At 41.7% G+C, this 13,480-nt stretch overlaps 1 protein-coding gene across 1 annotated transcript in view; it reads right to left on the reverse strand.

Annotated features, from left to right (window-relative positions):
• LOC103370383 (roundabout homolog 1-like) overlaps positions 1-13,480 on the reverse strand; it is a gene marked incomplete at its 3' end in the record, with an annotated part of 75,801 nt that overhangs the window by 41,752 nt on the left and 20,569 nt on the right. The window contains exon 2 of the mRNA XM_008299413.1: positions 12,967-13,293. Within this exon, the coding sequence (XP_008297635.1) occupies positions 12,967-13,293 (327 nt within the window). The remainder of the gene's footprint in view (positions 1-12,966; positions 13,294-13,480) is intronic.

Genomic DNA, 13,480 nt, shown 5'->3' on the forward strand with positions numbered 1-13,480 from the left:
TTAAACATCTTAACTGGAACTCTACACTGTTGTTGTTTCTCTTGAATATGCAGATCTATGAAGCTCCTGTCTCTCTTCTTGCCTAACCCTCCCCACTCACTACAACTCAGCACACCAGCTCACCTACGACTGTGTTTAAACTAGTCAAAACTACGCAATTGCTCGTTGCAATGTTGCTGTAATTTAGGCATACATGTTAGAACTGGAAAACAATTCTGAGGATAATAATGATGCAGAAAGCTCCACCCTGAATTTGACAGGATTAGTTCCTTGGGTAGGTTACGTGTGAAACCCTGAATGTCTGAATCTGTGTTTTAGTCATAAGTACACTGTCGGTTTAAGGTGGACATGCTCAGCCATGGCACTGACTGCCTGGTTTACTGAGCATTCAAATAACACCATAGGGACATGTTAACAAAACAAAACAAAATTATTAATTTTGATATTTGGAAAGCATTTTCACATTTATCACCAACCCTGCCACCTAAAAATGATGTTCCTGTACATCTAAACTGCATTCTCAATTACATTTGTGCATGATGTTATGCAAATATGCTTCAAATCAACATGTCTCTCCATTTATGTTGTTGCTTTACTGTCAGTATTAAAGTTAATGGGACTCATCACACTAGTAACAAAGAAAATGGAGGAGAAGTTTCAGTCATGTTGTCAAAGGGTTGCATTCTAACCCAAACCAAGATACCTTTCTGAACTTTAATAAATTGTTTTGGTGCTTTAACCCTATTCAGGACTTTCATGTTGCTATACATAGAAGGTCTTTCGGTGTCCATTGGACCCCAAGAAAGAATAAATATTTGTTGGTATCCATTACAGACTTTTATACTATGTTAAATAACTTTTCTGATAAGTTGACATGTTTTTGGTTCCAAATGCACGACAAATGTCCCTGTTTTTATATCTAAAAAATAATAATCTTAAAAAAAAAAACAAAAAAAACAATACCTGTCACCTAAGCCAAATGGGCTGGGGTCCAAAAGACCCCAAAAGTCCTGAATAGAATTAACTTAACCAAACTTCCAACATGTAGTTAACAATGTGAGAGGGTCCATTTTAACCCAACTATCATATTTTCGTACACCTAACCAACTACCTTTGGTGACTAAACCTAGAGAAACAGCCTAAGAACAATGGTCCAACATGGCCAATCAACAAACACAAGTCTTGAAGGTCGTGAAGGTCCTTGAACAGACTTATGGCTCCACCCATTAATGTAGACTTTGTAGCTCTGTGAAACTGGTAACACTTCTTTGAAAACTTAAATATAAATGCAGTATAGGACGCTTTGAGAGTCAGGGTTGCTCTTTAAATCTCAAGCCAGCAGGACGTGAGCTGTAGGACATAAATTCCAATTCCCATAACAGGTGGTATTTGTCTTATATTCTGTTCTGTGAGTGACGGAGACAGTCAGCTGTTCAGCCTTCTAACCTCAGAGAGCAGGGGGGGGAGGCAGTGCTGTCATCATTACTAAACCCGGAAAGCACCACTACATAAGTGCAGTGAGCGATGGTAAAAGTCATGCATGACACTGATTGTCCCGGCAGAAGCATCGCCATCATTCCCCGACGTATCTTTAATGTGAAAGCTTACAAATGACACCAGATCATCTAATAGATAAGCTGCAAATGTTAATTCGTCGCGTGTATGTCGCTATAATGGAAAGGAAGGAAAAAATATTTTCATTAGTATCAAGTACATATTTCAATTTGACATCGAAACCTTAAAAAATATGTTATTGCATTGTTCTTGAGAAACACAAGATATTACATTAAAACCCCCCCAAAATTAATTTCAGTGGCATAATAGCATATTTTTCATGCTTGCTTGTGATAAATTGCCGGTAGATTGCTGTTATGAAAATGAGTTGAATCCTGACGTGCTTTGCATAACTCATATTAAATATATGGGTGGGGAGGAGACAGTGATTTATACCCCGAATGTGGCGTTAAAAATATAGAAACAAAACATCTTTGCGTGAAGGTACACTGTCTGGATTTAATGTGCACATGTGGAGGGGCATTTATATGTGTGTAAATGAATAAGTAGTCCCAGCGCTAAGGGCTATATCAGTCTGAAGATCCTTTTAATTATCTCCAGTCCCACTTCTGTGTCTCTCGGTTTTCCGTTACCTCTCAGCTTTATCCCCTCCTTCAGCTCCCTTTTCCTCATTTCATGCCGTCTGTATTTGTGCTTCTTTTGTTATATTTCTGCAATAGCCTTGGGAAGTCTGGGAGAAACAGTAAAGGGAATTTTCCACCAGAGAAACACACAGATTGAGAGAGGATGGCCAAACAGAGACGAGGGATTTATTGGCAGAGGGAGTCTGCATAATGAAATATTCTATCTTTTCATATTCCGCCGCATTTGAAGATAAAATACTTCCACATAGTTGAGCGAATTAATGGAATGGAAACTCCACCTGTAAGCATATACTCCAATTGTGTTTGTAGACACTTGTACAAGAGTGCTGTATTGTAGTAGGCTCTCATTCATCTCATTGTCTCTGACTCGCATAATAAAACAGAGACCCTGAAAATTGGCCTTGATGACAGAGGAAAAATGGAAAAATTTAGTTTGTGGGTGTAGAGGGAAGATCCCAGCTCGGCAAACAGAGGATGCGAATATGAGCTGTCATTACTTTCACGCATAGCAACACGATTAATTGGAAAAATATTGAAATTGCCTATTTGAATTCTGCAGTGTAAACATCACAAAACGCTGTTGATGTTGAAAAGATAAAAGGTAGAGGAGAAATCACAGCCCCTTAAAGCGTCAGACGGATCAGACACAGGGTTTTGGCAGGATATAATTATTTTCCGGGTGCTGAAAAATGGAACAAATTCAAAGAATTTTAAGCTTTTTTGGACAGGATTGGGAAAAAAAAAAGATAGACCAGCATCAGCATGAAAACACACCTTTGTAATAGTGGCTGCATAAAGGCAGACAGAGTACTGCCTGCTTGCATACAATTTGTATATACTGGAGTCTGTATGGCAATTTTATAATGGGGAACACATTACTGGTCATCAAAGCTTTCAGTGAGCAGCTTCAACAGCAGCAGCTCCTTCACAAACCTGTCTGCACATTTGAAAGTATTCCCACAGGAGAGAGGGGAAGCAATGCTCCAGAAGGAAGAGGAGGAGGAGGAGGAGGAGGTAGAAAATGGCAGAAAATAGGGGATGCAGAACTGACAGCCAGGCAGGCAGGCAGGCAGGCAGGCAGGCAGGCAAAGGAATAGTTGTAGTGCCTTGGAACTGTTCATCTCATTATTCGGCTTTCCACTGAGAAACCACCCCCTCTTTCACTCTTTGTCCCCTGTTTTTTTGCTGCATGTTATAAATTACCACATCTGCAGCCTATTAGAGAAGATACCAGAATGTTTGGTTGTGGCGGGGAAGCAGCAGGAACAATACTGCATAAAGAGTCTATCACTCCGTTGCTGCACTAGCAACTGCTTGCATCTCGGCTTTCCAAGAGTTTGTCGCTGCTTCTCTGTAAAGCACTCCGCCGACGCGCAGTATTCTCGGTTTCTCCGATTGTTTCTTAGCATTGTCTGATTTGTCATTTACCATCAGCCGCATCAATTATGCATGGTGTACCCTAATGCTCAGGTTTACAATGTGATCAATATCTGTCGCCATATCGTTTTCGGGTGATACTTTGCATTCTCTCTTAAACCCAACAGTTGCAGCTTGTTGGCTGACTGAAGAAAAAAATTTTGAAATATTGAGTAATATATGATATTTTAGTCATTTCTGTTGCTAAAATGGTAAAACTCTGCCTGCATCTTTTATATCTCAAATCATTATGCGTGTTTAATTGTGCATTCGGCTGATTATTGTCTTGATTTTGACAGTAGCAATGACACATAAATGAAATGAAAGCATCTGTGCAGCAGATACAAAAGCAAAAACTGAGCATTTGAGTCTGACAGCACCTCGATTTTACTTCGTCGAGCAAAAAAAAAAAAAGATGAAAGGGATGTATTTGTCTACAGCATATTGTTTTCATGCACGTTAAAAAGCAAACAATCAACAATGAGTTGAATTTCCCCCGCACGGCAATTTGGCTGTCGGGTTATTCATTCAGGATATGTGATAGTTGATTATAGTTGGCAGTGATAAAACAACGTGTCCGCCCCTAGTAGATCCCATAAGAATTTTGATTAGCTTAATGATAGTCCAAAAAAGTTGGCATTTTAATCACAAACATTACCAAACAGTCATCAAACCACAATTACACAGCGCACCATCTGGGAGAGTGTGCATTTTTCATTTTCGCACCCTGAAGGCAGTGTCAGACCGAGATTTTTGATGTTTTTATAGAATTACACTTAACTTTTACTGGGTGTGATGATACAACACAAAGCTCAGGCAGAAAAGCTCTGGCGGATGAAAACTGACATACGGTCGAAAACGAAAAAGCGAAACCACCTTTGACCCCCCGAGGAAGTCAGAATTAACCCCGAGTACAGATACAGCTGGTGCGTGCTGTTGACTGTGGCGTTGCGGAGTGACAGATAGAGGATGGATAACGTTAATATCTCAGCCAATGCGCAACCATTCCTCTTCTCTCGCTGACAGCAGGATTACTCAGCCATGCTGTAAGCCCTTAATACTTTCACACAGACAAATTCACAAGTAAAATACGGGGCACGCGAGACGGTACACGGTCTGTTGCGAGTTGTGACTTGATAATGGTTTTTCGCTCTTAATTAATTTTAGTTGTTGGGAACACTTCTGCAGCTAAGCACATCAGGGCAGGTTATTTCTCCCTCCGGGAAGTTTCTTTTCGCCGTATTACAAATCAGCAAAAGAGTGAGTAAGAGGCGTATGACCTCAGGGTAACTTGACACAGCAAGCACGGAGTTTTATCGGAAAACAGATCAAATCTGGCTGCATTACTGCATTCAGGGAAATGCAGCACCGACGTTCAGCGCTTGGGGAATGGGTCCAGCCTCACAGTATCCCACAGGTCATATAGACACATAGACAAAACAACACCGACAGCAACATAAAAATCCAGAAGTTGAATATATAGCTCTTGTAACTCTCCTTCCTAAACCCCTTCCCCCAGACGAGAGCAGGCACACACGATTCAAAGGTGCAAAAATAGTCACGTTAAAGGTTAGCATTTATTTGAGGATTCACAGGTGATTCAAAGCCACTCTACTCAGCGTTAGACCTCCCTCACCACATTCAACATTTGCCGCTTTTTTTTCTATCTGGGCTGCTTTGATGGAAGAGGCCTGTGAAATCTGGACAGTCTCCTGTCACGGGCCAGATTTTCCTGAAAACGGAACCTAGTTTCTTCTCAGACCACTTGAATTACAATATGCTGAATGGTTATTATGGAAATGTACCCCCCAAAAAAATCTGCCTACCCCAGCTTTAACTCCAACAAAAAAATAAATAAATCTAGCATGATTTGGAGAGGCTAAGAAACAGGAAGAAGAAATGGAGACAAGCATTTGAGAAGGAGATACTCCAACCATACCATAAATGTCACTGATGTGGTTTTAAAATTGACTTTAAGTGTGTGCCCTCAATTTATTTGTTTTAAATGAATGAATAAATGTCTTCTCTTTACCAAGATCTGCTGATTCAGCTCTCTCAGGCTGCTGTCTTGTGGCCTGTTTGTCGCGTCTTATCAGCAACTTATTCTCCAAACATGAGCAAAAAAAAAAAGAAAAGTGGCGACAGCTTCATATATCTGTAATGTAGCCGGAGCTGATAATTCAGTGCCTGCCAGGTTATCGTCTGACATAAAGGCAGATTCAGCAGATTCCCTCTTCTTGACAAGTTTATGGCACATCTCTGTTACAAAATACAGTCTCCTTTTGTTAGAGGAAGTGTACGGAATATAAAGGTGGTTGTAATTAATGTTGTAATTCAATAATCTGCCAAAGAAAGTAAAGATGTGGAGGTCAATCCTTTCCTAAAGCACCAACAGTTGTTCTAGTTGATACACACACAGCTCCGTTCTGACACAATATACGAAAAGGTACAGTTTTACGTCCTGATTGTGCCGCCACACACCCAGCAGCCATATGGTCTTTGTCAGAAACCCCTGAGTACTTCCCCTCTCGTCTCCTTTCACCGTGCCGTTGCGAGCCAAACAAACTCTTTCCCTTCGCCCTGACACAAATCTGGCTCTTGGAAACGCTGAGCCGAGGGGAATATAGCGACTAAAATTGTTTAGACAATACTTGCAGTGCACTCGCCCCAGTCTCCAGACTGTAAACACAAACCAGCTGTCCCCCGAGTGTGATACTTATTCACTGACTGATCTAACCATAGGCCAACCGGGAGAGAACAAGGGAGCAGAAAACAGGATGAGGAACAAGGGGGCTAGCGCAGCCTTCACAGACTGTCACAGACAATTGCAAATAAATGGTGATATCTGACTTTGTGGCTGTGAATGAAAAGCAGTTACAATGTGGCAGCAATTGTCTATCAAACAATATCGCTGCTTGTCCATATGGAGGGAAAATGACAACTTTGTTGAGATATACCGCTCTACTGCCACTTAGGATCTTTTGCTGCGTTTATCCAGAGTGACTGCAGACAGGATGTTGTCAGTGACAGTGACAGCCGTTTGAAGTGAGGAACCATTAGTTAATGGATAGGGGCAGGCGGAGGGGGAACCTGACCTCGGAGAATCCGCCGCTGCCTTCGCAGCTTCGTACATCTCCTGAACCCGCTCGTTTTTAGCATAAGATTACAATGAAAGAGGAGTGGATTGGTGAGACAGAGCAGGGGTCCCACCTCGAGCTGTCAATCTCACAGGCTGCGGATCCACTTCAGAGGCTGTGGTGTTGCAGTGGACATGTCTGTCATGTTAATGTGTTCTCGCAATTACCACAAGCGATCACACTCCTTCCACCGGCTCTCCCTTTCAAGTGATGGAATAAAGAACTGACTACACTAGACTACACTACAGTATAGAAGGGAGAAGTATATTTGATGTCATTCATCTATAAAGCACATATCCATTCAGTTGATCACTGATATGGTTTGTGGTTTTCTCTCTATGGCCATTTTACTGAAAATCCCACAACATTTTTATTCAGCTAGACCATGGAGAATATTTTAAACATCAGTAATGTGTAATGACTGAGTTGTCTATTTACCGAAGAAGTCTTAAAGACGGTCTCAATTAGAAAAAAAAAGGAAGTTTTTAATACACATCTGTTGTAGGAATACGTTTTAATACTGTATTCTGATCAGAATTGAACCAAATTAAGAGTTTAAATAAACATATGTTTGCTACCTGAGATAATTTCCTGTAAATCTGAAGTGTATTTGAGACGTACCTACATAGATGCTTTATTTGTATCCTTATCGTTATTATTTACCTCGTATCTGGGCAGCACTGGTACCGGATTGATGCAAAAACTCTATACAGTGTGTATATGTAGATTGAGCTGCATATTTTATTCTAATTGAGTCTACATGAGGGCTGCACGGTGGCTCGGTGGTTAGCACTGTCACCTCACAGCTAGAAGATCTGGTTCGTGTCCCAGTTAGGATGACGTTAGCATGTTCTCCCCGTGCAGCGTGGGTTCACTCCAGGTTCTCCAGCTTCCTCCCACACAGTCCAAAAACATGTTGAGGTTAATTGGTGATTCTAAATTGTCCGTAGCTTGGTTGTCTGTCTCTAAGTGTAGCCCTGTGATAGACTGGTGACCTGTCCAGGGTGTCCCCTGCTTTCGCCCTGAGTCAGCTGGGATAGGCTCCAGCTCCCCTGCAACCCTAGTGAGGATTAAGGGGTTTATAGGTAATGAATGGATGGATGGAGTCTATATGAAACTATACAGCTGTCAGTGGCAAGGGTAGAAATAAATAATGGAAATAGATCTATAGATTTGAACAATAAGAGAGTGCAATAGAGCCATAGTGCAGTATTTTTCTTTTTGTTGTGTACACAATAGGAGCAGATCCATATGGACTTGGTATGGGGTATATATATTGACAAATTATATTTAAAAAGCTCACTTGGTTCACATGATAAAAAATAAAGTTGGTGGAAAACACAGCTGGTCCAAAGTGTGTTTGGAAAAAAAAAAAAGACAAAGCTACTGAGTTCAAAATACAATAAAATCATGAAGTAAAGATACCAAGTTTGTACCATCTGTTAGGCAGAGTCTGGATCCAAAGCACATCTGCTGATAAAAATGAATAATGTATCCATCTTGTATTATAATCACATGCCTGTACACTAACTAAATACACAAACAGAGAAATCGTTTGCGCTTCTCCCTGCATACTTTCAAATGCACGTGGAGCAGCGAGGCTATACGGTCGTCTTTACTCTGCGGCTCATTACTTCATCACTGCAATGTTGTGCTTTAACCTTCAGCCCTGCCACGAGCCTCACTTTTCTCCAGCAAATGGCAATGTCCAATTAGTTTAAGAATAACATTTATTCCCCTCTCTTACTGCACCTAAAAACAGTTGGACTAGCCAATAACCTTTAGCGTACACAGGCTGTGACTTTGCCTTCACCTCAATAAAGCGCTCCATGATTGAATCAAGGGGCTGAGGTCAATAGGACATATGTTCATTTCCCAGGGTCCTCTAGGGTCCCTACAGGCAGAAAAAAAATATGCTGAGTGTCTCCTGTGACATTTATTGGATAGGAACTAAGTTATATCTCTCGATTTTTTTTTTTTTCCTCCCGCATTTCATCTCTTTCACTTCCAGAAAAGGCACAACTACTCTATTTGTGTGTGTGTGTGCGTTGGTAAGTGTGTGTGTGCACATGTGTCTGCGTGCATGTTGTGTGTGCTTACACAGTATTTTAACCCCGTGGTCACGCTTCAGGCACCAGCACATACTACATCTGTCACTGTCTCCACAAACGTCACCTCGATTTTCTGCGAACAAGTTTCACTCCTGTGCCTTGAAGGACAGATACTTCTCCCTCTCTGTCTTCTCTCGCCGTCTGTCTCTGTCACTCCTTTCCTGCTCCCATCGCTTTACATTTGTCAGCCTCCGACACTGTCTTTTGTCAGCTGCCTCCCCACTTTTCATCATTCCTCCTTTATTTCGGTTAAATCGCGGCAGCAGCGGTGGGGAGAGTTATAATACGGTAAATTCATTTCGAATTGAGTTGAGGCTTTTATAGGTAATTAATTTTCCACTGTAGCTTTCACATTTGCTTTGTCCATGAGAGCTCAAATGACTAATTCTCTGTGGGATTCTTGTCACCCTGCTGCAGTATTTCCCCTTCCTGGGCAGCCGAGTCCATTGGCTGATGACAACCAATCATGTAAATTAACTGTGACTTTTTAATGTTCATTACAAGTGACAGGTGCAAAGCAAAGCATGTTCATTCACTAAAATCATGCTATTATATCTTCACTGCACTGCAAATGTTGTACACTGTGCAAATATTTAATGAGTATATTTTTTGTTAAATAAGCTCAGCATATCCCATACTGTCCTATAATATTAGAGGTTGTACTTTTGTTTTTGAAGAATTAAAAAAGAGTACAACATATTTAAAAGTAATTATCACTGGGAATTATCAGAAAAATGGATCAGAGCTGATATTCAGCATTTTCTGATCATTTAGATATGTTTTGAACCAATTCAAAGTAAAATAAAGTGATTTCAAAATGTGTATCTTGAACTCTGATGCAGCTTCCTCTCTGTCTGCAATTACCAGTCTGTGCTCTTGACAACGTCCCGCCCACAGCACGATCTGATTGGCTACACGACACGAATGAGCCAATCAACACTGAATTGAAGGACACGTGTTGAATCAATGGAAATATTTCAGTAAAAACGATACATTTTGTGTTGAACTTTGTTTCATTTTAAATTTTGAGACCAAGATTTTAATTTTTTACCACAAAATGTACATGAGTTTCAAATATTGGTAACCAGTCTACATGAATCCTAATCATTGATATTGGTATTGGTCCTAAAAAAATTAATTAAAAATAAATAAAAATAAAAACATGTCTGTTCTGCAAAGTGGAGCGGTGGTTACCACCATTGCCTTGCAGCTACAAGGTCACCGGTTCGCGTCCCAGTTAGGACACCTGGCATCTTTCTGAGTGGAGTTTGCATGTTCTCCCCGTGCAGCGTGGGTTCTCTCCGGGTTCTCCGGCGTCCTCCCACAAGGTCCAAAAACATGTTGAGGTTAATTGGTGATTCTAAATTGTCCATAGGTGTCCCCTGCCTTCACCCTGAGACAGCTGGGATAGACTCCAGCCCCCTACGACCCTAGTGAGGATTAAGCGGTGTATAGATAATGGATGGATGGATAGATGGATTTCAGTTGACCCCCAATTAATATCATTCTGGATCATAATTGGTTCACAATGTCTACTGTACTGAAATAGGAAATGTTGATTTGACCTTTTTTTATCTGTACATCTTGTTTCTAGCACCCACACATACATGTGTATGTGGAGGAGTAATGTTTTCAGTGGTCACCATTTTATTTAGCATGTTAGCACTAGAACTAGAAGGAAATTAAAGGGATACCAGTTACAACGGCTACGATCCATTCTGGAAGGGACATCGATAGTTAAAAAGACACTTCAATCAATCTCATGGTGGTGCTATAGAGAAAGTATGGGGATCACTAAAGTTATTAGAACTAGAACCTTTATTGTTCATACAAAATCTCATGGGTTGTTGTGATGTGTCAGTGTGGACGAAAGCGGTGGACCGGTGACAAAGCAGCATTACCACCTCTGCTGCTACGATGGTTAAAACTAAAGAAATACACATAATAACACTTATAGTGGGGATTCAAACGGCATTAATTGTGGAAGAACAGAAAACTCTGGTACTCTGTTACTGTAGAGTTATTTTAATGCAATCAGTCTCAATGTACTGTATTTGGAAGACCGTGTTAGCATCAAAAGAAATAAAGGCCTCATAATTTAAGATGCACACGACAGCCCTTTGCGATGCATTTATAAAAGAGCAATATTAATGTACTCATTATGCGCCTATTGTGATATATATTCAGCACACGACATTAATATAATTGCATGGCTGTTTGGTCTCACTTCAGAGAACTCCATACTGGAAAATGATTGCCATCCCGGATTCTTCCCTGTTATTAGAGCATCATCACACAGTGTGCCTGTCTGATTTCGGAGTGACACATATAATAAACTCGGCGAACGCAGTCCTTCGCCAAGGCCAATGCCCTGTCTTTGATCTGAATCTGCACCAAACGTTAATTGGTTCTTCCTTTGTTATGCTCCTCCTCTCCACCAAGATCCATGAAATTCAGCTCTTTAGTTTCTACACAATCCTGCTGACAGACAAACAAACAAAAGCAGCCAGGGCAAGAGCTGAGGCTCTATGTCACAAAAAAAAGGAGTAATCAGAGCTCAAAACCAAGCCACCTCTTAGTCGAAGCAAGCTCTAAGCAAAAATTACTATCACATTAACAAGACTAAACAAATTATTTGACACATGCGCCGACAGAATAAGGTCAGTCCTCCTTTTAACACTCCTCAGCTCCTCAGTTCTCTCCTAAACTCCTTAACTCAGCAGCATTTGCCATAGGGGATTCTGTTTTACCATCTAGCCCCAGGGTGACCCATGAATCCGTGTGACCTCCGAAGGATGAAGTAGGGAGGCATAATTCATCCAGGCAGCTTCAACAAGTCCTCTCTGTGTTCCCCCTCGACCTTAAAACCTGGCAGTAAATTTAGTGAACTTCGAGTAATAAACTCTCCCCCTCGAGGGGCTCAGCAACTCTGGGGTAGGAGCGCTGATCTAGCATTACCATGATACCATTTGACCATCTCTTTCATTATAATTCAAAAGGTGAAACGGATACTGCGGGGGTATTATTATACTAAAACCTTGATGTCTGCCCAGGAGATCGAGCCGGGGTAGAGCACCGCATGCTGACGCAGCTCAACGGAGCAGGGGATCGACAGTAAAGGATGAGGAGCTGCGCAGTGTCTGAGGGCATGGCTGTGGTTGTTAACCCTTGTCACCAACACATCCTTCTTTCGGCACATTCGTGTTATTATTCAGGCCCATCCCGGTGTTTTTGGATTTGCTAAAGCTGCTCCCCGCGGGGACTGTCGGACCATCTGCACTCATTCTGATGGTCATGAGGCCTGCTGACCTTCTGCTCCTTGCCCTCCTCGCTTCATTCCAACGCTCCGGCTAACATATACACACATACATTTGGTGGCTGCATGCAACCTGATGGATTCCTGCCCGAGACAAACTGCAGTGAAAGGCTGTTTAGCCGGCAACACCCCACACTTGACACTCGCAAAGGCTGCGATTCAGCGAGTTGAGACCGTCACCTGTTAGGAACACACTCAGCCCTTGTTTAAACCTGTGGGACTAAAGCAGACACACAGCTGCTGCGTGTCTGACAGTGGATTTCCACCTGTTTCTCAACCATAAAATCGACCCGTATTGGAACGAAAGTAGGGAAATTTTATCACGTATAATTACTTCAGCACAATTGGTTGAGTTGAAAGTGCAAAAAGAACATCAACGCAAAGTAAATATCACAAAGATTGAGTTATATCTTAATGAAAATGAAAGTTATTTTTGCTTCAATGCATATGCAGGAGATTATCTAAAGGTTATACTGAGCAAATCTGAAGCTAATTTTCTAAAAAAAAATAAAATACTTTCTTTGAAGATTGATATTAAAATCCCTGAAAATCCTCCAACACATCAGGTGATTGGGAAATTTAATTAAAATGTTTTCCAAAGCTTAGATGATTATTATCTGGTGGCGTAGGTATTAGAGCTGGGTATCAGATAGAACTTCTAAGTAATTCTTAGCCAAATGTTTACAGATCTGGTTCAATCTTTTGCTCTGTTTCGCTGTTGACATTCATATTTTGCGTGCTTTTGATGATGAACACACCCTTGTTTGCCACATCCCTCTTATTCAAATTAGCAACATGACAAACATTCAAACACTGACAGAACTTACTGGCTACTTCCAGGGACGCATTGTGACTGATGGCCTGGCCCAGGTAGTTTCGGGCCACGCACACGTAGCTGCCGTCGTCCGGTTTGCTCCGCCGTCCGTGGACGATGCGCAGGAAGAAGAGGGACCCACTGGGCAGCAGCATACGGTGGGAGCGGGGGTTGTCACGGTCCGTCTCCACGCGCTCCCCATCTTTGTACCATTCCACCGTGGGAGCTGGACGGCCCTCTGCCTTGCAGTTGAGAGTGGCTGGTTCCCCTTTGGACACAATGAGGTCAGAGGGGTGCTCCACGATGCGGGGAGGGAAGTCTTCCTGGCGAAGACGTGACCCTAAAGGGGAAAAGGTGACATACTTAATTGCCAAATTAGCTGTGTAATTGTTGCATATTTTAGTGCACAACAACAAGCGACAGTGAAATGTATCAAATAATCCTTCCACGCAATGAAGAGTACTAATAGAAAAAAAAAAGCTGCAGCTCTAAAGGAATTAGACATGGCACATTATTACCGCTGTGCA

Source organism: Stegastes partitus, unplaced genomic scaffold (assembly GCF_000690725.1).
Source record: "Stegastes partitus isolate 25-593 unplaced genomic scaffold, Stegastes_partitus-1.0.2 Scaffold1416, whole genome shotgun sequence".
Lineage (NCBI taxonomy): Eukaryota > Metazoa > Chordata > Actinopteri > Pomacentridae > Stegastes > Stegastes partitus.